The sequence below is a fragment of the Petromyzon marinus genome, chromosome 23 (genome assembly GCF_048934315.1).
Source record: "Petromyzon marinus isolate PM22_M1 ecotype Great Lakes invasive population chromosome 23, UKy_Petmar_22M1.pri1.0, whole genome shotgun sequence".
In the NCBI taxonomy this organism is placed as follows: domain Eukaryota; kingdom Metazoa; phylum Chordata; class Hyperoartia; order Petromyzontiformes; family Petromyzontidae; genus Petromyzon; species Petromyzon marinus.
The window spans coordinates 6,885,559-6,911,893 of NC_133689.1; the positions used below are offsets into that span (position 1 = coordinate 6,885,559).

The 26,335-nt window shown below is 46.5% G+C and overlaps 1 protein-coding gene across 1 annotated transcript; it reads right to left on the reverse strand.

The window, feature by feature from the left end:
• Positions 1-665: 665 nt before the first annotated feature.
• LOC116945245 (uncharacterized) lies at positions 666-25,255 on the reverse strand. The gene is made up of 12 exons (XM_032959584.2): positions 24,665-25,255; positions 21,483-21,650; positions 14,591-14,671; positions 13,823-13,892; positions 12,980-13,070; positions 11,044-11,118; positions 8,090-8,140; positions 6,858-6,974; positions 4,696-4,768; positions 3,743-3,807; positions 2,376-2,441; positions 666-1,465 (listed from the first exon to the last, which is right to left on the reverse strand). Exons 2-12 carry the CDS (start codon positions 21,535-21,537, stop codon positions 1,286-1,288), a joined length of 924 nt encoding a protein of 307 aa, XP_032815475.2. The 5' UTR covers positions 21,538-21,650; positions 24,665-25,255; the 3' UTR covers positions 666-1,285.
• Between the last annotated feature and the right edge of the window lie 1,080 nt (positions 25,256-26,335).

Sequence of the window (26,335 nt, forward strand, 5' to 3'; positions counted from 1 at the left end):
GAGCCACAGCACAGTGCAATAACCACGACCAACTACGTCATGAAGTGGAAGTGAAGTATCCATTTACAATTCTTGCAGAGTAATATTGCATCGGCCAATGTTAGAGAACAGCCCGCAGAAGGCGATATTACAGAACCACTTCTAAAAATCCCTACGTCGTGACCTCTTTTATTGTATTCTGTTTCATACTCCTGAGAAGTATGTGTGTGTGTGTGTGTCAAGTGGCAGGCAGGGTAAATCAATATCTTGAATTCTCAGAACTGGTTGTCTTTGCAAATTGAATGAAAACCAAATTTGACAATGGGGCTTTGTACTCCGATTGTAAATGTGTGTGGCTTGGCTCTCCAAACACACAAGCGGTGTTGCTGTATTAGTGACGAATTGGCCACGTTCTGTTTACGTGACAACCCTTACTAGTTGGCTGTGTCGGGTGGTGGTGGGTTTTAACGACACATTTATATATTTACGCGATCTAACCCAAAAACCTCTATTATGGGGCTTCCCCCCCACCCCCGTAGTCATTAGGGGCCGTCCATAAATGACATCACGCGGTTTTGGACGATTTTTGAACCCCACCCCCCCCTCGTCACACGGCGTCACAAAAAGTCAGATACCCCCCTCAAATATGACGTCATAAAGCTCTACCCCCCCCCCCTTCCCCTAAATTCATAAAACATGCTTCAAATCGCTTTAAACTATTGTCATTGTCGTGCGTATTTAATGTGGCGCTGCACTCTGATGTTGTATTAAGTAGAACGTGTTGTCTATATTTATTCAAAGTTGCGCATTTTGATGTGACGTCACATTTCTCAACCCCCCTCGTCACACATCGTCACAAATGTCTGACCCCCCCCCCCCCAGGTGCGTGACGTCATTTATGAACGGCCCCTTATGTGACTGGGCTGATGCCATCAACGCGCTGCATCTGCTAGTCTGGTCTAATCAAAGACAACCGAAACCCAGTTTTGGTTCCACGAACCCAGCAATGCCCGCCCGACGCTCAGCTATCACCGTTGTGTAGCCGAATTCTAAACTACTCAACTAAAACATTTTTTTTTATTTTACCTGGTAAGACCCACTGAGCTATACAGCTCTTTTTCATAAGGGGCCTGGCCACAAAATGACAGCTCAACGAAGTGTCTTATCACGTGGACATTCATAGCAGCCGAATCCTCTAAACCGTATGCGACGAGTGTAACTGAATATGAGTGTAACTGCGTTTGTCTCTGCTACACCTTCGTTCTATAAAAAAAAATGCGGAGCGTCGTTTGCCCGTCGTCACGTTTCATTGCCTTATTATTGGCAAGAATCCTGTGCCCTCGGTGCCTTGATTTGGCCCCGTGATTGGCTGGAGTGCCGAAGGAGTTCTCGCCAGGGAGCACCACACCAGCAGTCCCACGATGAGACAGATCACGAGCAAGCACGTGATGACGATCGTCACGCAGCAGCACCTGGTCGTCCATAACTGCGGTTAAAGGAAGTGAGGAAATAAAGCATTTAGCCGTGGTCTCCAACCGAGAGGAGAGCCAACACTGCATCATTAGCACATTCGGCACATCCGCGTCCACTCTTACAAAGCGTCGAGGTTATCACGAAGGTCGCCGCTACTTTCTCAGACGTAATTTGGACGCAACATGGCCAGACTTCCTTTCTCTCTTTCTTAAACGACGTCGAGGGATATTTAACGGCCGCTGCGAAGCGGGCGGTGCGTCGTATTATCACCATCTAGAGTTACCGCACAGCCTCCGGCATTAGCCGGGGGGCGGGGGGGTTTGGGGGCGGACCCCAGGGGCTCGAACCGCGAACCGTTGCGGCTAGCGGGCGAGCATGCTGACGCCGCTTGGCCGTGTCAAACGCCACCGGCGGTGGAACCCGTTGCGCCCCAATGTCGGTGGTGGCGTCGCACAATTATCATCGGCGGGCGGTAAAGGCGCGGCCCTGCAATTTCTGGCATTTGGCCAACTCGCCTCGGAAGGGGCCTGAGAGCGAACCCACGATTTGCCTCACCACGCGTGATCTGCCGATTGGCTATCGGTTTGCGAACCCATCTATTATACCGCTGGGCGGACAGAGGCGGTTCAAGGGGGGGGGTTATTTGAGAAGCTTGTCACTCATGCACGTTGAACTTCTTCCGCACCGTGCGTCGCCAAACGTGGCGATCGGGCGGTGTCACGCCGGGAGGCCGGGTTTAACCGGCGACCCCTCTGCGTTGCGAGCCCAGCGTGCCGCCCGTTAAGCCACTGTGCGGCAGCGTCCCCAACACGGCATCGCGGGGATCTCAACCACGTCGTCCAAGGCTGTGGGGCTCCGATGGTGGATGGGGGGGAGGGCGGTGCGGAGTACCGAACCCCATGGCCGTGCGGAGTGCGACTGACCGGTGGAGACCTGGAGCCGAGCAGCGGAGCGTCGTTTGCGTTCCCTTCGTTCGCATTTTCATAGTCCTGCAAGATTGTGCCCGTTAACAAGCGAAGTGGCGCGCGACTTTTCTTTTAAGCACGCACGCTATATCGCACGTTTACTCGGAACACAAACACACGCACATACAACAACAACAACACCAAACCGCCAATCGCCACTAAGTGGCGGTGATGTCACCACGGCGCTTGTGCCAGGCTAGGTGCACTTTAAGGCCACGTTAAGTGTCGAACGCCCGCTGGCAGGAGGTCATGGGACGGACCCAGCTGCCATGGGTTTGACCGACTGAGGTGACTTGCCGATGTACATACATACACACACACAAGATGTTGGCGCTAGAAATATATATATATCGCACACATGCACGGACATATGGAATCAGATGACGACTAACGCAACACGCCAACACACAACATATAGTATATTCATTGGCGTTACAAATGTTAACGCACATGTACACATTATTTATTGACATTGCTAAGATAGCACGTGAGTACAATCGGGCCGGCTTCACACAGAACCAGAATAAGAATATTTATTTAGACTATGAAGCTCTTTTTCAGAGATGTTCAGGTGGGGTGTGTCAGAACGTCACAACAGCAACCAAGTAAAGCCCACTGAGCTATTAGCTTCTTTTTCAGAAGCGACCTGGCCACAAATGATAGCTCAACGCAGTGGCTTATCACGTGCACATTTCTAGCAGATAAAAAATCTAAATAAATGTGGAGGTAAAAACCGGAGGGTCCGGAGAAAAAAAATCCACGTAACCACGCGGAGAACACGCAAACTAAAAATATACAGCAGCAGCAGGCGTCAGGGTTGGGATCGAACCCCCGACCTCCTGCATACCAGGCGAGGTAGTTAACATCTCCTAGCCACCGTGGTGCCCTCTACCTCTGTCATTCCTTCAATTGACCTCTTGTCCACACACAGCAGAGGGCAGCACTTCTCATTCACTCTGTACGTGACAGCGAGGTTCGTCACATGACGGTCAAACATACATGATTCATTCTATATCAGTGTTGGAATTTAGTCAAATGAATTGTAGAACCAAATGCAATTTTTTCTTTGCACAGTCATTGAATCATCAACTCGCTACACTTGAGGACCCAGTTTCACGGAAATGCAGGCCCTCAGCAGTGCCAGCTCAACGCTCGATCCTCTGACCCAGCCGGCCGGCCACCTTCAATTTTGGCTTTACAAGTAAGCAATGAATTTGTTTAAAAGCTTGCATGGGGAGGTTTTTTTTTTGTTTTACAAAACGGCAATGTGATTTGCTTGTATTGTGGACAATCCCTGGGTGTGTGCGTGTTTGCGGCAGACGTACGTAATTTCTGGGGAGGGGGCGAGGTTGGTTGACCTCTCTCCGTTGTGATCGACTCTGGGCGGAATCTGATTTACACAAAAAACAAAATCCCATCCATGTCTTTAGAACTCAAGTTTTGTGTTGAGTTTGTTGTGCCGCCCCACCACCCACCCCGCATTTCCGATTAGCACGGTTGGATAAGTATGGTGCGAAAGAAGTTCAACATACATACATACAATACTTTAGACGCGGTTTGCAGAGTACAGTATTCCCCCTCAATTCACGTACATTATCTTTAAGGATTAATTTCAATAGTATATATTTGATTTCAAGATGCTTTTTTCAAAACTTGTGTCGTCAGTTAATTATCCATATTTGCACTTTCTAGAATTCCAAATCACGCATAATACTGGGTTCAGTAATATTTAGATATAGAGATGGCTTTGGGATGCCTGCATCCAGCAATGGATTGACCAAGGCTGATGATGATTCATCAATACGATTATGAATGTATTGTTTTTGTCTATCGGCCGATGTTTGAAAAATTTGATTTTTTTTTTACTTTTATCTTAAGAAGACACTTTGCAGTAGATCTCCCACAAATCACCTCCCCTCAAAATGTCACGATTCGGGTTCACGAAGGCTCTAAAATTCGCTGCAGATTATGATGCACTGGAGGGTCCCCTAGTGGCTGCAGGGGGTCACGAAAAACGAATTACATACAAGGTATACAAATAGAAAACAATGGATTCTCTCGCGCAAAATACTCTCCGCGTATTGAGAGCGTAATAATTTACTTCAATCGATGAAATTATGACATTGCAACACCGCTGCTTGGCATTCATATAATCCTTGATGTATGGCGAGTGGGTGTTGTGCAGGGAAATAAACTCCTCCCTGTGCGTAGCATCGCGTGTTTTTAAGAAGTGCTCACGATCTCTCTTTTGAGTCCGTTGCGTCTTGCCGTGACTCACCGATGGCGCGGTTCATTTCTTTGAATGCTTCATTCAGTCTGGTTTGGATTTCATTGGCATCGATCATGACTTCCTGCAGGTACAGCAAGTACGGTTGAATCTCCAGTACTCCAACCACAATCCGCACAAACCATGGCAGATGCAGATACCTAATGCACGAAGGTAAAATAAAGACTCCGACGTTTTGCGGTGACTGTGGTCACCTGGAAGAGAACCATGGGACGTTTAAAGACTCGGCGCACGATTCACGAACGCGAGGGAGGCATCATCGCGGCGATACCCTCCGCCGCTACTCCTAGCACAATTATCCGGCTCGGCCACCTCAATGTAAAACTATTCTTGTTGCGCGAAATCATCGTCAGCCATACGTCGGTAGAAGCCAGTACCACAAGTACAAAGGGTGCAGATGTATCAGCATTTGGCTAATTTAGTTAACACACCGTCTGTGCCAAAGTGTACGTCAAAGATCCAGTGGTGTTATTCAAAGAGACGAGGCAATATGTGCCAGTGCCAATTTTTGTTTTAGTACCGCTAATTATTTGATCAGATTCCACAGCACAGGTACAATCTGCTATTAGGCCAGGGGTCCCCAACCTCCGGGCCACGGACCGGTACCGGCCTGTGGCCTGTTAGGAACCGGGCCGCACAGCAGCAGCAGGAGGTGAGAGCGGTGAGTCCGCGCGTGGCCCACTCCCATTATTTTATTATTTACCACTTCCGTCCGCGCCTCTTTCCCGCACTGCGCACTTGTCTCAGTCACGTGGTGTTTGGTAAGCCCACAAGCTCTAACCCCTTGTAGCCACAATGAGTAAAAACACAAACGTTGCTGGAGAGCTTCTTTCAAAAGGGGGAAAAGACCCAATGATGAACCCCCCTCCCCCGGTCCGTGAAAAAAATTGTCTTCCACGAAACCGGTCCCTGGTGCCAAAAAGGTTGGCGGACCGCTGCATTAGGGGATGCCCTGGGCCAAAACACCTGCACTCTGAGACATTTCGTTACCCTATGGGCACAATATGAATGCAAGTGACATAATTGTCGTCTCATTGTTGTGTATGCTTACTCGTTATTTTTTGCCATGATCAAATATATAGGTGGCAGGCGGCTGCATGTGAACGCCAATAAAATTGAAACAAGGAAAGGTCGCACTCATTACACACAGAGCGCTTGCCACAAATGAACCAAAATACCTCACTGATCTCCCTCAGGTGCATGAACCATCACGTGACCTCCGGTCAACCTCGCTTGCGGTTTTTGGCAAGCCACGGAAAAAAAAACGGCGATCACCGCATCGCACGCTTTCAGATGCGCTTCTGTGGCCGTCTGGAACGCTCTTCCTTCCGATATTAGGAAGCTACTGGAGCTATGCGCTTTAAATCTATATGGAAAACTAATTTCTTTTAAACTGCTTTTTGTGTTCATTTTTTTGTCCTTCCCCCCTTCCTCCGATTAGCACGGTTGGTTACGTATGGTGCGAAAGAGGTCCAATATATATACAATGTACACACACAAATGCATGCTCTAAGTATAGTCTGGTATGTGCTCTTTATCTAAAGGGAGACTCGCTGAGCCTCAAGGCTCTTTGTTTAGGAGGATCGCGCATCGTAAGGTACATCAGATGAAATCCGAGTCAAATTGATAATTTTACACCTTTTCTTCAATCCACATCTGGATGAGGGCCTCCCAATGCCGTTTTAGTCATGGGAGCATCCAGAGAAATCTCACGAATACCAAAAGATAACAGAGCTCTGGACATATGTACGGTAATCAAAATAACCATTGCTATGCTGCCATCTGTTGGCTACCTCCTAGATTAAGCCTGCAACACACCTAACATTCCCAGGCAGTCCCCAATTTGTATACTATCCAGGATCAATTTCGTTTAGCTACTGAGATCTGGAAATTGTGGGCGCATTCAGGGGGTTGCATTCGTTACGACTCCGAGTTTGTATGCTTTCCCTGTGGTCACGTGTTGTTTTTTTACATCTGGGTCCTCCGTTTTTTCCCACCACGTTTAGAAACACGCGTTTAGAGTATTTGGCTGCTGTATATAAGCCCACTTCGTTGGGCTATCATTTGTGGCCAGGCCGCTTCAGAAAAAAAGCTACGTAGCTCAGTGGGCCTCACCTGGATTTTTTTAAAAATAGTAAATGTACATAACTCACCGTCTGTTGCTGAATGGCTTCATTTGCCATATTTTTTCTCTTTCTCAATTCCTGCTCCTCTCTTGTAACGTGTGGTCTCACGCAATGGGCATCGGTCTCATCTCCAACCTCTTGATCCTAGAATGCAAGGACACATTCGTGCGCTTCATGCCTGAGAGCGCGTGCGCGTCATGGCACGGCGACAAGGCTGACGGAGGTTCGACGTTCGTGTTCAACGGCTGCCCTGGTTAATACCGCGGTGTCGGTTCCACGTAACAATAGATGCCGCCTACTTCACGGTGCATCGTGAAGATCCTGCGATGTTATTTAATTTTAAAAAAGTAAGGCCACGTGTGCCGGGCTTAACGGTCTAAACTTTCTAAAGTTTAAAATTACTTACAAATGACCTGTTTGGGTAAAGCCACATAGCAACATTGGGGCGCCAATGGTGGCGAGATGTTAACTACCTCGCCTGGTATACAGGAGGTCGTGGGTTCGATCCCGACCCTGACGCCTGCTGTATATTTGGAGTTGGCGTGTTTCTCTCCCCCTGGTCGCATGCATCTTATTTCGCTGCTATACTTTTCCAGATGATAAGCCACTTCGTTGAGCTATAATTTGTGGCTAGGTCGCTTCTGAGAAAGAGCTACGTAGCTCAGTGGGTCTTACCCGGTAAAATACAAAAAAAGCATTTTGCAAGAGTTTTATAGTTTACATTGCTCCCCTACTGTTCAACTACTGCAGACTATACTCGTCTGTGAAACATAGCGCCCCTGTGACAGGTACCTTGCGCATATTTGCGTGGCACGAATTGCCAAAGGCACTTCTCAGTGGCGGATTATCCTCGTAGCAAAAGTATCTACACATGCTATGAGCCTGCACTTGCTCTATTACTATAGTACTATACCGCCTTCAACTTTTATGAACGACCGGGTGTTTAGATTAGCGATTTGTCGTATCATCTGGCTGTATAGCAAATGAAAAAATACAATTACTTTACTGTGCAAGTAAAACAATTGTCTTGTAATATTTACGTGTGTTTTTTTTTATTTAGGGCCCCTTTATAACATGTTTTACAGGCCCCGCACTAGCTTAATCCGGCACTGCTAATGGTTTGAATTCATCGCTGCCTTCGAGCCGTGTTTGACGTACGAAAAATGCTGATGCGAAGTGCGCTTCCAAGCTCTAGAAGTGAAAAATAAAAAATGTAAGCGCAACTCCGAGAGATATAAATCCAATGTGAGAAAACTCACCGCGAAGTCGACCAAGGCGCCGAAGATCTTGTCGAGTTTCTGATACAATTTCTGCAAAAAACAAAAAAATGCATTTGTGCTTCATTAAAGGCCCCGTCAAGTGTCGTTAGTATCCTTCATTTATGCAGAGGAATTGTTTTTTTTCCCTTCTTCAACATTTCATACCGATTCTGCCGACGCCATTCTGTCACTGAAGCTCACAGCGGGCCCGCATCACCCCATGTTGTACAACAGCACAGCAGTTACTCGCAGTATATATGTGTGTATGCACACATTATCTTACGTAGTTAAAACAACTCGAGTAAAAAAAAAAAATACCTGCTGTGATTTTTGGGCTTTTACCAAATCAGATATGGGAAAGCCAAGCAGATTTTTGAGCCCGGAAAGCGGGTTGGATGTGTGACTGCCGAAGCATAGCAGTTGTTATATTGCTGTGTGGTCATGCAGCAGGCAGCATAGGGCACAGCGAAATAATAACAATTATTGTGCCGTACCTCTAGGATCTCACATCTATGCTCCCGGCCTTCATCTCGACATGCACAGACCAGAAGTCGTGGCCAAAGAAGCTCCATGATCCACACAGGAGGCCCTTCCGTGTGGAGGCCTCACATCGTCCAGCGATGTGAGACGTCAAAAAGAGCCGCAAATGCTAGCGGGTTGTTGCGTTTGAACGATTGAAGGTACATTTTATTTTATTTCACCAGTTAATTCCCACCTGGGCTGTACAGCGTCTTTTTTTTAAGAATCGCGACCTGGCCATCACGAACGAGAGGCGAATACTCTCAACGCGTAGTGAGCTCCGGTTAATTTTTTTGCGTAAACGCCCAGATGCTTGCCGTTCTTTTTTTTGAGTGTCTCCGAATGAACTTTGCAAGTCATTTCGATAAGCCCCAACCTTACACGCTCGTGTGCTTTTCACCGGCTCCAACGATCGTGTCTTTCCGGTTGTGGCTGTAGTGAAGTAGTGAGAGAAAAGCTTCCTTGCTACATTCCGCATTTAGTTCACAGAGGCATCACCGTGTAGCCTTTGACCTATGAAGGCCGACACGGCACACAGGGTGGTTGGTCAACACCATTCCCGGCCGCTTTTGCCTCCCCCAGTGCCGATGTTTAAATACCGCACCAAGTGCTCATTTAAAGCCGAGATGACCTGGGGGAGGCCCAAGGCTGGTTCAGATGTTTTCAGATATTGTCACGCACTGTGCTACGAATCTGATAACCAGGTTCGGAGCACACTTCGCGAACCACTGCACCACCACTCCCCCAGCACTATCATGCATATAGCAAGGGTGTGCAGTTCTGGGTGTTTATATATAAGAATACAATCGTGTCGCTTTGATCGTATGAAAAATCTGATTATGAAGCAAGGTAATCCAATCCTAAATTCCAAAAAAATGGTCAGAATCGATCAATAAATGTGACCCGCGACAGTTCGAATCAGATTAGAATTCATGAAAAAAACCATTGAAATATTATTTTGGGCATTCACATTTTTGATTGCAATAAGACACTACAGTAAAACACTCGTGATAATAATCGGCTAATAGCCGACAAATAGCTGCAGACAATTTTAGTTTTTACTAATATCACCAATTGATCCATTAAGACAATTCTAAGTTCATCGACGGACACAAGTTGACCTGTAATGTTCTGCATAGCTGAGACTATTTCAACCCCAGTGCAGGCGCTGTGTTTTAATGCAGCTCTCATGTTGCTCGCTCGGCAATGGAACCGGATCGATTCATTATCTGGAATTGACTCGAATAGAGACAAATGCAGGCATGGATTCGAGCATCCGAGGATCGCAGGAAGGCTAACGGAAGGGAGAACAAAACAATCCAGGTTCTCGCCATATGCTGAGATTTGTTTTAATTGTACATAGTATTGGAAGTATTCACGCAAATGCTACTGAATGTCCGAGGTGGAACCGCATTGCTGATTTCTGGCATTTTCGGTCTGCGTGCGCAGAGTCTGGTAAAAAAAAATACTATAAGCAAGAATGATTTAGATGGCAAGGCTGTGCAAGGAATGGGCGATGAATGGATGACCACGATATGTATGTAAATATGTTGAACTTCTTTGACACCGTACGTAGCCAAACGCGCTAATCGGAGGTGCGGCAGAAAGGACAACAAACTAAGCACAAAAAGCAGTCCTAAAGAAGAAATGAGTTTTCAATTTAGTATAAATTTGCAGTGTATAGTAGTGTGGTGTAGAGTGTAGTGTATTGTAGTATAATGTAGTATAAAGTTGAGTGTATAGGAGTGTATAGTGTATTATATAGCAGTGTGGTGCATAGTAGTGTATTATATAGTAGTGTATAGTGTAGTATGTATGTTGAACTTCTTTGGCACCGTACGTAGCCAACCGAAGGTGCGGGGTGGGGGGGAAGGACAACAAACTAAGCACAAAAAGCAGTCCGAAAGAAACGAGTTTTCCATCTCGACAAACAGGGCACAAAATCGTTGGGCTGCGGCAGCGACACCCTGCCGTTGGCAACAGCTGTGGAGGAGGTCCTCACCGTTCTCGGACACCTCGTGAGGCCGTGCTGTGTGGCGTGGAGAGATGCGGGAGGAAGGAAAGTGCGTGGCGGAGTGCTGCGTGTGTGTTCTCTCCCAGAACACGGGGAGCGGTGGTGCAGCGGTTAGCGCGCTGCGCTACGACCCGCGCTCGATTACCGCTCACGGCCACCAACGCCGCAGTGACGATTATCTGAACCGGTCCTGGGCTTCCCCCAGGTCGACTCAGCCTCAAAATGAGTACTTGGTGCGGTGTGTAAAACATCGCCACTGGGGAGGCAAAGGCGGCCGGGCGTGGCGCTCGCCACCCACCCCCCTAGTGTTCTGTGTCAGCCTTCATGGGTGCTGCTCGCAAACAGCACTCGCCCCAACAGTCTGTTAGAGGCTATGAGGGGGGATTTTTGTGCTTTTTGTTGCGTCTCCCAGATCAGTCACCTGCTGCGTCTGCTCGTAGCCCTGCACCATTTCCAGAAACTCATCCCTCATGCGATTCAGCCGCATCAGCTGATCCTGGGAACGGCAAAGGAGTAAAAACAAAGGCGGCAAGCAGTGAAGGATTATTTCCTGAACGGTAAGGCAGCAGCAGTGGCAATTTGTTACTTGGCCCAGGAAGGAGTGTGAAGATCTCGATAACGAGGTCACCACTCGAGAAACATATTTCGTCGAAGTATTTTTGAAGCATTTTCTTTTGCAGTGCCCAGAGAATGGCCATGCATACCAAAGATCGCAAGACAATGCGCCACAACACTCACCAAAACACCGACAGTGTCTGGTGTCTCCTTGAGAACGCTCACGAGAACCGTGTCTGACATGAACACGATGGCTCAAGTTATGCCGGGAAGCCATTTGGAGTCTCATGATTTTCCTGCTTGGGATTTTGGCCAATTCCTCAATGAATGCATGCATGCACATGTTCAGTCCTCTTACCAATCTACTGCTGGATGAGCCCCCCCCCCACCACCCCATGATGTGCAGGCATTGTTTCGTTTATACCGATTTTCTTTCGCTCCAACCACCCTAATCGGAGGTGCGTTTCGAATGACAACGAACCGAAGCACAGCAGGCAGTTCTAAACGCGTGAGTTTTCCACCTCGACAAACGACGAAAGCTGCGACGAGAGTTTCTTCCCGTCTCTTTGGGCTTCACCTGATGGCCGCAATAGTGGAAATACCCGTTTGGTGCGCGGGCTTCTTAAAGCTTGTCAACCAGCTGTGTCCCGGCATGCAAACCCCTCCCCCCCCTCCCACCCCCTTCCACGCTGCGTCACAGCGTAAGAAGCACGCACGCGGGACGGGTTTAACGCTCAGCTCGCCGTCGAAGGTAGAGACGCAGCCTCGCAATATGCCTCGCGCACGCCGCTGCCGACGGAAAGGTGGCCTCTGCTGCAGGAGCGCTCCAGACAGTTCCCCCCCCTCCCCCCACCACCCATCTCGAGGGTATTCGGCCTGCTCTTCCACATCGGTCAGTGGTGTTTGGGTCGAGGCGAGAGCACCTACCCCGCTCTGTAACCACGCCACGCCACGCCGTGCGACTGACCGTGGCGTTGCCAATTTACTCGCCCCCCGGGGTTAGCAGAAGTGGTGGTGGTGGGATTCTAAAAGATAAAAAAAAAATGTGAACAATGCCGAAACTGTCTCGCCCCGGAGATTGAACGCCAGTCGGGCGCAGTGAACTCCTGCACCTGACGGCTTGCCCTGTGGTTCTCGTGTTAAGGGTGACACTTTTGAACAAGTTACAGTGCGACAAGTGTTTAGTAATTTAATCAACAACAACAACAACAACAAAAGCATCGCTTTGACTGGCTCTGCATACCTCTGTTGTTGCTTTCGAATTCGTTGTTATATTTTTTTCCACGTTGCGTTATTTCTGTGCTGTTTCTCATGAAGGTACCGTATACTGATTCTGTTCATCTCGAGCCCTGCACCAACATCGGCAACCGTAAGTCCCAGCATTCTCTCCAGCGGACACATTGTCCTCGCCTGGCATGCAGGAGGTCGTGGGTTTGATCCCGACCCTGACCCCTCTATGTTTGGAGTTTCCACGTTCTTCCCGTGGCCGCGGTTTGCGGGGGAACGGTAGTGTAGCAGGTTAGCGCACTGCGCTACGAACCCGGAGACCCGTGTTCGATTTAACCAACACGGGCGAATATTTTTGTAACGGGTCCTGGGCTTCCCCTAGGTCGACTCAGCCTTAAATCAGAACTTGGTGCTGTGTGTAAACATCATTACTGGGGAGACAAAGGTGGCCGGACGTGATGATGAACACCCCAACCCTGGCGTGTGCTGCGTCGGCCTCAAGGGGTGCTCGCTAACAGCACCTGCTGTTGGGGGGGCTTCACGTCGGGAATCGTCGTCTTTGTGTGCATACGAACCTCACTGTATTGGCTGCCCAGATCCGTGAGCGTGCAGAGGAACGATAGCGCATTCAAGACCAGGGCCTTGATCTGTCTCTGGATGCCGATGCTGTGTGTGGGAGACGCGCGTTAAGACACTCAAACCTGTCCAACAGGCCCCCCCCCCCCGCCTCGTACCTTATCTGCCTTGGAAGATGTAGCAGAACTACTCCGTTGCCACTTATGCACACTAAATGGCACAGGTTTAGACGTGGCCTGGAAGTCGTCTTCATTACATGGTAGTTAAATTATAAATGTGTAATCCTCAGAGCTGTAGTGTACTCAAATTAAGTGAAAACCCAACGTTTATTTGATGTTTATATTTGTTATGGTGCAGTCATAAGTGACTGAGCAAAGATCATGAACTCCCAACACTTGAGAATCCAGTTTAATCACGGGAGGCTGAAACCAGGATTCGAACCAGCTCCTCAGCGTTGCCAGCTAATGAGATGAGACATCTCATTACAGGACATTAAAAAAAATTGCATAGCTCCTGTCCAATCCTTGAATCCTCTGAACCCACGAATTAGTTTCTGCCAAATTCCGGTATTGTCCTGATGAGCAAAGTCGCCGAGAAGGGGAGGCAAAGGCAACCGACTATCCGCACTTTGCCATGCGAGTAAAAGTCGCGTATCGTTTGAGATGAACGCGGATAATATAGAACGCGCCCCTTGCTCTCCACATTCAACTGGATGTGATGTTTCACCGCGGTTTCACGAGCGGGGTGCCATTAATGGGCCGAGAGCAGGACTCCTTGGCGCTTGCTTTGATTAATGAACGCCGCGTGAATTTGAAAGTGATAATGGAAAAAACACTAATCACATATTGATTCGCAGAGGCCGCTCGTTCAAGTCCAAACTCCGATTGCCCAGGTGCCGATCGAACTCCGCGACTGTGAGCGGGTGGGGTTGTAAGAGAAAAAGACAGCACACGCAGTGGGAGCTGGGATCACCGGTTGGGCAAGACAGCACAGGGCACAATTTGTATTTGATAAAGAGGCAGTTTCACGCACTGTTAAAATGGCTAAAAACACGCCCATCGCCTCTGTAGTTTGCCTCGCTGTTGGCGCCTGTTACGTCCTGAAAAGACTCGAGACTAAGTGAGGCTCTCCTGGTCACATCAAACCAAACTAAAGCTAAACTATTGTTTTTATTTTACCAGGTAAGGGTCGCTGAGCTGTATAGCTCTTTTTTTAAGTAGCGACCTGGCCACAAATGACACCTCAACGAAGTGGCTTATCACGTGGAAATGTATAGCAGCCAAATACTCTAAACACACATTTCTAAATGTGGAAGGAAAAACCGGAGTACCTGTAGAAAAATCCACGCGACTAACGTCTCACCACCGTGGCAATGAAGAGTGGAATCCGTGCTTTTTGGTTCTTTCAGTAAAGTCACGTAGGTAGAAAAATAATAGATCACGACGTTTCGGTCGCAACACGAGCAATCGTCATCAGGTGGGACAACCACAGCAAGAAAACAAACTGCTGAAGTAGGCTGAAAGAACCAAAGAGTATGGATTCGTGCAGTCACGAAAGCTTCAAATAAAGAGTGGAAGCGTGCAATAACAACTTCATAGCCTTGTACTTACCCTTTGCGGACATCTCTTTGAGGCAGTTGCTGATGTTATGCGAGAGGTTGCTGTATTTGGTCTGATTCGCGTCCGACATCGCTGCAAGTCACAGGGAGTCCATTTACAGGGCGGTTTATTTCCCGAGTAAAGACAATTTATTTTTTGCGATGCCGCTCTTTGTTTTATTTCAAGGGCGATTCAGCCAGCAGGCGACAGCAGCAGCAGGAGGAAAGTGCAGCTACATACGACAAGTTATTCACATGCTCTAAAACAAAAAAAGTTAATTCGAACGGTGTTATCTTGGAACAGAAACACGCAAAAAAAATGGGAACGGGCCTTTTCTGGCTACAAAGTGGAAAAATAACAGCAATCCTGTTTTTTTTCTTCATATTTACGTAATCTGTTCCGTTATTCATTACAGTATTAATGTTTTCAAAGGGGGTGAGGAAGTGACGGCATCGTGCTAAGCGCACTGCTCCATGAATCCGGTGACCTGAGTTTGATTCCTGGCCTCATATGCCAAGTGTGGGACTCGTATTGTTCCGTCTCAATAATAATAATCATCATCATCAGACACACGCACACATCCTTGCACTAAAACGCACCGGACCTGGTCGTGTGTAGACAGCCTCCTTATCAGCCTTCATAGGGAGGATACATTTTTGTAAAAATAGATATTATAGTAAAAAAACGCACATTGCTTAAGAACAGAGGTCACACACAGCCACCAACAGGGGTTCTCAAGTGAAGGTAGCCTCCTCACGGCGTATCGGGTTGTGAGAGGAGGGGTCGATCGATTGACCATACTTCACCATGCTGGTCGGTCAGTGTGGGTTGTTGAAGGTGGTTGGGGAAGGAGGGGGAGGCACGGGGATCGGTTCGGATCTCGCTTGCCACTGATGCTAGCCGTGGCCCTGCTAAGAGAGTGGTTGATTCAGAGTATTTTATTTAGTCTAGATTTGAAGTTTTCGTGACTGCAGGAATCCATACTCTTTGGTTCTTTCGGTAAAGTCACGTAGGTAGAAACATAAAATAAATCACGACGTTTCGATTGCAACACAAGCAATCATCATCAGGTGGTAAAACCACAATTCCCTCCGTTCAGCTTCACGTCCCTCTCCTAGCGTCCACGCAGCGCCCCCCCCCTTGCCCCTCCCCCCTTTCTGACCTCTATAACCTCTTACCACGGCAACTCTCTCTCCCCCCTTGCCCCTCCCCCCTTTCTGACCTCTATAACCTCTTACTCTCTCTCCCACTTCAGCAAAACAATTATGTGGTTTTCCCACCTGATTATGATTGCTTGTGTTGCAATCGAAACGTCGTGATCTATTTTATTTTATACCTACGTGACTTTACCGAAAGAACCAAAGAGTATTTTACGTAGTGTTTTAGAGTATTTTTCAAGTGATAAGACCACTTCGTTGAGCTATCATTTGTGGGCAGTTCGCTTCTGAAAAAGCGCTACATGGCTCAATGGACCTTACCTGGTAAAATAAAAACTGCAATTAGACGAGAAAGTATTTATTTTAGGGTTTAGAGTTTTTGGCTGCTACTAATTCCCACGTTTTAGTTTAGTGACTGATATCTAAAGCGGCCCTGGCCACCCTCCATCACCCACCTGTCCTCACTAGTGTGATACACAGCTGTGTGGCGACTGTGAACTACCATAACTGCCGTGGCATGAGGAGGGAGACATTCATCCCGTCGTGGATTGACAACAAGTTTAAGGAGAATTGCTTATATTTAAGACGTACATATCGTAAAAAAATAAAATCTGGTCTCAATGCAGACCATTCAGTTACTGCAATGGGTCTAATTCCAGCGACTTCGAATAATTACGGCACAGAGGTATATCTGTAAAAAAAAGGATATTGGAAGTTAAATGTTATTTTCTCATGTAAACATTGGACAAATTATTGCAGACATTCCAATCTTTAAAACAATTATTTTCTCTACCAATCGCCTTATTAAGTTCAGATGACCAATCATAAATCAGGATATTAAAAGTACAGAACAATACCGTACAATAACTATGAAACTAGAAACTTTTTTACAAATTTTACCAGATAAGGTCTACTGAGCCACAATATCTCTTTTTCAGAAGTGGCCTGGCAACAAATTATAGCTCAACGAAGTGGGCTTATCACGTGAAAATGTTTAGCAACCAAATACTCTAAACACGTTTCTAAATGCGGAGGGAAAAACCGGAGGACCCAGAGAAAAATCCACGCGACCACGGGGAGAACATCAAACTCCAAATATACAGCAGCAGGCGTCAGGGTTGGGATCGAACCCACGACCTCCTGCATACCAGGCGAGGTAGTTAACATCTCGCCACCGCAGCGCCCCATAACCATGCGCCGTATCACGTGATGTTTTTTTTTTCTCTCGTCTTCTTCCTCCTCCTCCTCCTCAAAAGGTGGAATTGAAATTAACGAAAGAATGCTCTTAAAATGTCATTGCGTGCAAGGGAGAATCACTGCGGTGGGACATTTCCCTGTTCGCAAGGGTGCAAACAACACATTCTGAAACTCGTCAGCACCCAGGCCCATTCGGATCACTTGGTGGTGTTCGAGCCGATACGACAAGCTCATCGTGCGTCACCAGAGGACACACTTCGCAAAGCATCTTTTCAATTTCACCTTTACTTCGTGCATTTCGGTGCGTTACAAAAAAAGACGCATAATGTCGTTTTCAACAAAGGAACTATATATATATAAAAAAAAACTACAGTTCTGAGTTCCCACTGCCTGGTGCATTACGGCGGTAATTTTATTCGGCTGTGGTGCGTGTGGGTGTGTGTGTGCAATGTATAAACATCGGCACTGGGGAAATAAAGGTAGCCCAGGCGTTGTGCTAGCCACACCTTCCACCCTGCGTGTGCTGCGTCAGCCTTAATAGGTGCTCGCCAACAGCCATTTGCCCCGAAAGTTTGTTCAAGGCTATATCTTGGGATCTTTTGTCTTTGTGTGTATGTTAAACTTATTTCCCATGATGAGTAAGCCAACCCGTGTGTATGTCTGGGGGATAGCTGGCACAGCGGTTAATGGACTGTCCTGGGTTTCCCCCCGTCGGCCAATTCAGTCTTGATTTTAGAACTCGGAGAGTAAACATCCGAACTCGGAGAGTAAATATCTGTACTTGGAGAGTAAACATCCGATCTCGGAGAGTAAATATCCGAACTCGGAGAGTAAACATCCGAACTTGGAGAGTAAATATTAGCACAAACTGTGACTGAGCACAGTCAGTGCCGGATTGTTCCAGTAGCAAAAGCAACCACACACGCAGTAGTAGTTATTACACATTTAGTAGCTACTACATATGTCCCAGTAGCAAAAGTAGCTACACATTTAGTAGTAGTAGCTACTACTACATGTGTAGTAGTAGCTACTACTACTTCACGTGTAGTAGCTACTACTACACATGTAGTAGCTACTACTACATGAGTAGTAGCTACTTCATGTGTAGTAGCTACTACTACACATGTAGCTACTACTACATGTGTAGTAGCTACTTCATGTGTAGTAGTAGCTACTACTACACATGTAGTGTAGTAGCTACTACTACTACTACTACATGTGTAGTAGCTACTACTACATGCTACTACTACATGTGTAGTAGTAGCTACACTTGCTCTATTACTATAGTACTATACCGCCTTCAACTTTTATGAACGACTGGGTGTACATGTGTAGTAGTAGCTACTTCATTAGTAGTAGCTACTACTACTACACGTGTAGCTACTGCTACACGTGTAGTAGTAGCTACGGTGCCCCCGCACTTTCAAGGGCCCCGCACTTTCAAGGGCCCCGCACTTTCAAGGGCCCCGCACTTTCAAGGGCCCCGCACTTTCAAGGGCCCCGCACTTTCAAGGGCCCCGCACTTTCAAGGGCCCCGCACTTTCAAGGGCCCCGCACTTTCAAGGGCCCCGCACTTTCAAGGGCCCCGCACTTTCAAGGGCCCCGCACTTTCAAGGGCCCCGCACTTTCAAGGGCCCCGCACTTTCAAGGGCCCCGCACTTTCAAGGGCCCCGCACTTTCAAGGGCCCCGCACTTTCAAGGGCCCCGCACTTTCAAGGGCCCCGCACTTTCAAGGGCCCCGCACTTTCAAGGCCCCGCGCTAAATGCTTTCAAGCCACCAATTCCGGTTCAGTAATTCTGCACTTGCTCTATTACTATAGTACTATACCGCCTTCAACGTTTATGAACGACTGGGTGTTTAAGGTTAGCGATTTGTCGTTTTATCTTGCTTTATAGCAAATGAAAACATACAATGACTTTACTATGCAAGTAAAAAAAAAATGTGTTTTAATATTTAGGGCCCCTTTATCACATCTGCTACAGGCCCCGCACAAGCTTAATCCGGCACTGGGTATAGTTGCTATACTGCCCACTTTCTTTACTTACGTGCCATTCCGGCCTTAACCAGTGCTCGCTGACGGGAAATTCCCCCAATACTCTGTGATATATATAGGATCTTTGTTTATTTTTGTAAAAAAGAAAATGCTACTACCTCTCTCCGTTAAGAGATAAATGTACAGGGAAGGGTTGCTCAATACTGATAACTTATAGATAAGTCCTGTTTATTATTACACTGTACAAATATTACTTCACTTCACAAGAAACGATACTTCCCCAGAAGCCGTCAGAGATCAGAGCACTGATTTTGGCACGAGACCCGAGTTTGCATTTGAGTTTCAGCCACCCCTGATTAAACCAGGTTCTCACGTGACGTAAAGTCGACGACGCTCTTTCAACTTGAGAAAGAAAATGAGTCCAGATTAACACGTAAGTAGGCTTTCGCGACCAATATTATCCATAAAATAGGGGTTTGGGGGTCATGTAAACAAAACGTGCCAATTCGTTCAGGACACCGGTGTGTTGGAGAGTAAACCCACAGCGTTTACAATGAGCGCGATGTTTCGCTGCTGATTACAACCAGCTTGAACAGGCGATTTGCCAGGCAAACCGTACTAATTGGCTGTGTCGGGTGGTGGCCGTGTTAACGACACATTTATATTTACGCGATCTACCCCCCCCAAACCTCCCCCCCCTTTATTATAGTAAAGCAGTACAATAATGATCAATGTACCAAAAATTTCCTATGAAAAACAATCCTTTCAATGTCACGAGTTCATCTCTGTGAGAGGGCACGATTTGACCTGGAGATTGGGCAAAGACGTTTTTAATAGAGATACCTATAGGCAGATTTAATTCCTATTCTTATTTTTCATTCTTTGATACTGGAAAAAAAGGTCCCATGATTTAGCAGGTCACCCCCGAGCTCTGAATGCTCTGATACGGGCATTGTCCTTGTAGTGATCGCAATGGTGAGACTGGTGTAGGCCAATCAGTTTCAAAGACAAATCATGTTTGTTTGCATGTTCACCACAACAAGTGCTGTGTGGTTAGCGCACATTTTGATTCCTTGCAAAAGGGTTCTATTTGGTGTTTGAACATCTCAGCACCTGTTGTATTGACAGAAAGGGTAAAACCTTTTTTTATTTTTCGTAGAGAGACCTACATTCGTCATCTTCCCCCGTCTGTCACGCGAGGTCCCAACTTGGTTGGAGCATCATTAGACCTCCTTTGCCAGTACCAAAATATAACAATAGGGGGTTTTCCCCCTTTTTTCTGGCAACAAAACTGAAACCTTTTTCGATAAAGCTTTCGTGACTGCAAGGATTCATCTTCTTTGGTTCTTTCGGTAAAGTCACGTAGAATGAGAATAAAATAATAAATTGATAAAATAAGATAACACAATAATATTCTCATCGTGAGAATATTATTGTGTTAGTTTATTATCATCGTGAGAATATTATTGTGTTATTTTATTTTATCAATTTATTATTTTATTCTCATTCTACGTGACTTTACCGAAAGAACCAAAGAAGATGAAACATTTTTGTTACGAGGAATCATGTGTGCATAAACCACAAGAATTGTGGTCAAAATGCAAACAAAAAACACACTGATAATATATGGGCTGTACGCGTTTTGGCGTCCTCTGGTCTAGCACCAATTGAGACGAGGCTCAAAAGAAAGCCGTCTCTGGTATGGACCCATCCGTTTCAAGGACAATGCATCATATTATCAGTGTTTTTTTGCATTTTGACCACAAGTATTGTGGTTAATGCACACATGATTCCTTGTAAAAAAGGTTTCAGTTTTGTTGCCAGAAAAAAGGGGAAAAACCCTATTATATTTTGGTTGGGGGCAGCGAAGGGGGCCATATTCCCCTTCTTTTCTCTCCCTTTCATGTGGGTTCCGTCGGCGCAGGAACGGTCGACAGCGGATTTCTTCGCACCAATGTTACCGGAACTTTTCGGCGTGGTACTGTATGCCAGGGCTCGCATTTTTGTTGTAATACAAATCAAAGAGACCTCTAACAATTTGGTGGCCACCCACTGCCTCACTGCCAGCGCACCGCACAGCAATAGGCGTGGAGTGCACGCCAGATAGTGCGCACCAGTGTGGCTGCGGCAAGGCAAAGCGAGAGAGACTGGGGACTGCACGCCACTCATCATCCGTCCATTTCAGCGAACACATGACGACCGCGGACAATGCCATGGTACCCAAATGCATGGTCGAAGCTATTGTATAGAAAAATAAACATGAAGTAAAACAGGTCCCTGCAGGGTGGGCTGGTAGGACAAGTCTCTGCGCTGTCTATTGCTGATTTTACACCCCAACAGCACGAGATTTCACTTCGTTAAGGTATTGAAAGGGGACGGACGGACGGACACATTAATCTATTGCAGGCTGGTACACTCAGTTTACAACTTCGTTCCTACCAGTAAAAAAAAAGACCTACACCTCTGGTGATAAATGCTGACATCAGTGTGTGCATCTTGGCCCCATGTTTATTTTTTAAGTGATCTCAGCATTTCTGCGTTTTTGCCATCACTCACCTTGGCGTTGCGCACGGAACTGGGAATTGCACTCCCCGACTGCTCCGTACGACATGGTGCCTGTTCACGGCGCTCCGAGGTCCTCGCCCACGGCCCCGTCTCTCTCACGGAAGTTCCCACACGTCGCCGGCTCGTCCAATCGGCGGCCAAGCAGCAGGCAAAGCCTCGCTGGAGAGGGTAACACAGCACGGGATATATCTGCATAGGGCGTTAGCGGCTCCGGTATTAGTGATGGGGTGGTCTTGGAATGTCAAAGCGATGAGTACGATTTTTACGAACCGCGACGTAGAAGATCCTGAGAAGGGCATGATGCCGAGAGGTATCTAATCTAATGGTGGTGCAATGGCGGTGGTGGTAGTATTAATTTGATGGTAATATTTGGTCACGGTGGTGGAAAATTCTGCTACATCTGGGCAGTATCAGGATGCACGCTCATCCAGTAACGAGCCAAATATGCTGCTCACATATTTGGCTCGTTACTGGTTTGGTAAAGCGAGTTCCAAATTACGGTTTGCAGATGTTTAATCTAAGGCCATATTTGAATGCAGTGCCCGTCAAAAACTTTGGGTACAAATGTTCGTATGTCAGGGTTCAAAAATCAAAAAGTAAAAAAAAGGTAACTGCTGAATTTTTGGGGAACCCAAAATAAAAAAAAATGCTTTCAGATGTTCCTCGTAATAAACATTGATTCAACAATATTCATGGAAAATGTTAGTTTAGCCCTACTATAACACTCCTGGAATTGACACCGGTCACTCTCTTAAAGCTGTCTGTGTTAGATGGCTTTTTGTGGCTTAGCACCTCACATTGAGATCGTTGTGAGTTCAAATCTCGGTCCACGTTCTGTCATTAAAATCAGTGCCCGCTTTGTGCGAAGTCCACACAGTGAGTGTTTTATGATGAGACCAATCGCAAGAAGAGAACGGGGAATTTGTGTGACGTCCACACAGTGAGTGTTTTATGATGAGACCAATCGCAAAAAGAGAACGGGGAATTTGTGTGAAGTCTACACAGTGAGTGTTTTATGGTGAGACCAATCTCAAAAAGACAATGGGGAATTTGTGTGACGTTTACACAGTGAGTGTTTTATGGTGAGACAAATCTAAAAAAACAGAATGGGGAATTTCCACCACTGACTCAGGACGAGAAGTGACGGAAAAGCACGGCTTCACATTCATTTGACTATGCTGACACACCAGCTTATCAGACACGATATCAGACAGCACATCGTCACCAGTCATAAAAATGCTTTGTTATGTTCGAATGGTGAACTTCTGTCACACCGTCCGAGGGCAACCGTGCTAATCGGAGGTGCCTTATAAATGTACACGCACAGAATATCAAGTGCTGAACGAATAAGCGGACAATATGCACCCACTTCACATAAAAAAGTATGATTTTGTTTTACACATGCTTTTCAGTCGCACGGAATCATTTCAGCAGCGTTGGTTAAACACATTGAAATCTCCGGACCTGGTTTTCGACATTTCATTGTCCCGCGGATCCGGTAGTGGGATCTGTGATATTGGTGCCCCCCACCCCCCACGTTAGTGTGGACGGCCGCTTGCGTTGTGGCCGAAACGTCGTGAGAATTTTATTGTGTTATTTTATTATTTTATTCTCATTCTACGTGACTTTACCGAAAGAACCAAAGAAGAGGAGTTCTCCTGTTTTCCGTGGCAGCATCTCTCCATACGCTACACACGCGTAGCTTTAAAAAGTGAACATCGATCGCGAAACGTTGCCGTAGCTGGAGGGTTTATAGTAAAATGTGCGACGAACTTCTTTCGACAGCGTACGTAGCCGACCGTGCTAAATCGGAGGTGCGGCAGGGGATGGACAATAAACTAAAACACAAAAAAATAATCTGCTCTAAAGAAGTGAGTTTTCAAACTAGATTTAAAAGTGCATAAGTTCCAATTGCTTCTTAAAATGTAATGCTCATGTAGCTGCAGTAACTTTGTAAATATAAATTGTATCAAGAGCCAAAACATGCACCTGATAAGCATTGACATGTAAGATGCAATGACATATATGGCAGTACACAAAATTCGTGATCTGATCCCATCCGTGAAGGATGTCATTCCTGACTTACAGTACCCCGGGGTTTACAAATTGAGTTGTACCTGCGGTGATTGCTATATCGGGGAGACAAAGCGACATGTCTCTGACCGAATTCGCGATCACAACTCAGATTTGAAACACGGCAAAATAATTATTCTGCCGTAGCTGATCACTGTTACAACGCTGTGGGTGATCACGATATAATTTTCTCCGATACCAAGGTTCTTTGCAAACCCACGGGTTTTTATCAGTGATTTGTTCACGAGGCAATTCAGATCTACAAACACAGACACAATTTCAACCGAGAAGATGGTTTAAAATTAAGCAATCATTGAGAAAGATGTTCTAAATCGAACCAAACATTAACTAATTTTCAATGGTTCAGTATATTTTTCCTCAAACTTTCGCAGCTTTTAAAAATTCCCTTTTCACACCATCAATAGATAAACTCCCCCCCCCCCCCGCGCCAACCGGCATGTGCACCCGCATGTACACCACCTCTATGCTAAGTCGGCCAATCAAATGCTAATTTTTATGCTAATTCCTTTGTCAAGGCACCTTGTTTCCTCGCACACAGCTTAAAGGTCGCGGTCTGAGCGTGGCTGTGTTTCACTCCAGCGCTGTCCTCGAGACAGCCTGATCCCTTCACCTGATGAAGGCCGCTTGTGTTGTGGCCAAAACGTCGTGATTTTTGTTGTTTTATTTTTTACCTACGTGACTTTACCGAATAGAACCAAAGAGTATGGATCCTTGCAGTCACGAAAGCTTTAAATCTAGAATATATGGCACGTATTTCATTGCTGCCTGAGGCAGGGGGCCAGTTTTTGACAGTAAACTGATATAATATATTGGGGTGGTGTTTTTTATGGCATTTATTCTTGAGTGCTATGAAGGGCTATTTCCCGAAACGTCGTCTGTTTTTTAATTTTAAGACCACAGCGTTATTGACTGTTTGTGAAACACTTCCAATAGCATCAGCATCAACCAATAATACATTACTCATTTGGTTATGTTCACATATACGTATCACATACTCCTTTAACAAGCAGTATTTAAAAATAATACAATAAAAAAAAATACCATAAACGCACACGCGTTTGTCTTTGCGTGTAAAATACCTGAAGTTCACGAGCGAAGTTTCTCGACACGCGCACTCTGGCGTGTTCTTGAAGAAACGTGTGAAGCTCTTGATTTTAAACCTGAGGAGGAGGAGGAGGAAAGAGATACACAGGAGGAACTGGCGGCGTGATAAGTGTCTCAATTCAGCTCGGAGAGAGAGGTTGGGTGTGAGCCGACGTAATCAACAATCCCACCGCACAATTTATTTCCTGCGCGCCTCCCCCGTACGCTGTAAAGGAGAACTAAAACCAAATAAATGTTTTGCATTCCCCGTTGAGGGATACTGATAGGGGGAGCGGTAGTGTAGCGGGTAGCGTGCTGCGCTACGATTCCCGCTCAGGGCCAACAGCAGTGACGATTGTCTGAACCGGTCCTGGGCCTCCCCCTAGGTCGACTCAGCCTCAAATGAGTACCTGGTACGGTGTGTAAATATTGGCACTGGGGAGAGACAAAGGCGGCCGGGCGTGGTGTTGGCCACCCTCCCCCTCGGGTGCCGCCTTGATAGGTGCGACTCGCAAACAGCGCTTGCCCCTAAAGTCTGTTTAAGGCGATTACGGTGAATATTTGTCTCATATTGAGAGGCATTTCCCGCTGCCTCGTAACAGACATATGCCATCAATCCACGCACACGGCCTGGTGTGACACGCATGGATCGGACACGCATGGGACACTTATGATGAAAATGGAACGGTAGCTATGGAAGGGCAGGGAGGTGAGGGAGCACACGAGTTAAGGACGTACTGTTTCGACTGTTCATAAACGTGTGTTTGGGCAATGCCACGTCGCCAGAAGGGGGAAGATGCCCGGTGAGAAAGAAGACTCTACAGGGTGGCCGCCAAAGGGTGGAGAACACGCCAAGATGACGTCTTCTGATGAGATGGAGCGACGAGGTGAGCTCGTGTGCAGGTCCTGAGTGTGGATTGTTGGAACACGAGAGATTGGCGATGGGTGTTTGTTGTTGTTGCGAGGCGTTCATCCGGCAGGGGAGTGATCATGTGGATGATGATGATGACACAACGGAGAAAGAGCCCGTTGAGAGCAAACATCACTTCCTAATAATAATAATACTACTGCCTCAGCAAAAACATGACGTGTCAACATGTAAACAAGCGTCACGTGGACAACACCATTTTAAAAAGACAAACCACACTTAACGATTACATATACAATCAAGAATAATACGAATTAACGTGAATATAATTTAAATTCGCATCAGATCATACGAATTATATGGATACTCATGCATGTTTTTTTTACACTTTATTCAACATTTAATAATAATGATTACCGCGTATTTGCATTAAGAGGCAGCCAGTGAATATATTCACAGGAACACAAATGAAGTGGAGTGGATGACAAATGTAACGCAGACGTTCACATCATTCCACGGGTTCGGGGCGTCACAATTACGATGGTCTTGGTCTTATTAGCTGTAATCTCCATATATATAAAAGGTAAAGTTGTGAATGTGTATCTGCTCAAAATGTTTAGCGTACTTCCCGACATGCAACAAAACTGGAAATTTGCCATGTGGGTACTTTCCAGACTGTACACCATGCAAAAATTATAAAAATAGACTTTTGGTTTTCATTTGGGGGGGGGGGGGGGAGCTCAATAATGTTTATATATTTTGCACGGCAAGTGAGCTGTGACGTCAAATCTGTCACAAG

Coding starts and splice junctions, on each gene's coding strand:
- LOC116945245 (XM_032959584.2), bottom strand. CDS start 21,537: ATGTCGTACGGAGCAGTCGGGGAGTGCAATTCCCAGTTCCGTGCGCAA. Junction 8,141..11,043: donor GCTACGAGCAGACGCAGCAG/GTGACTGATCTG, acceptor TGTTTTTTGCAG/AAATTGTATCAGAAACTCGA. Junction 4,769..6,857: donor AAGCCATTCAGCAACAGACG/GTGAGTTATGTA, acceptor CTGTACCTGCAG/GAAGTCATGATCGATGCCAA.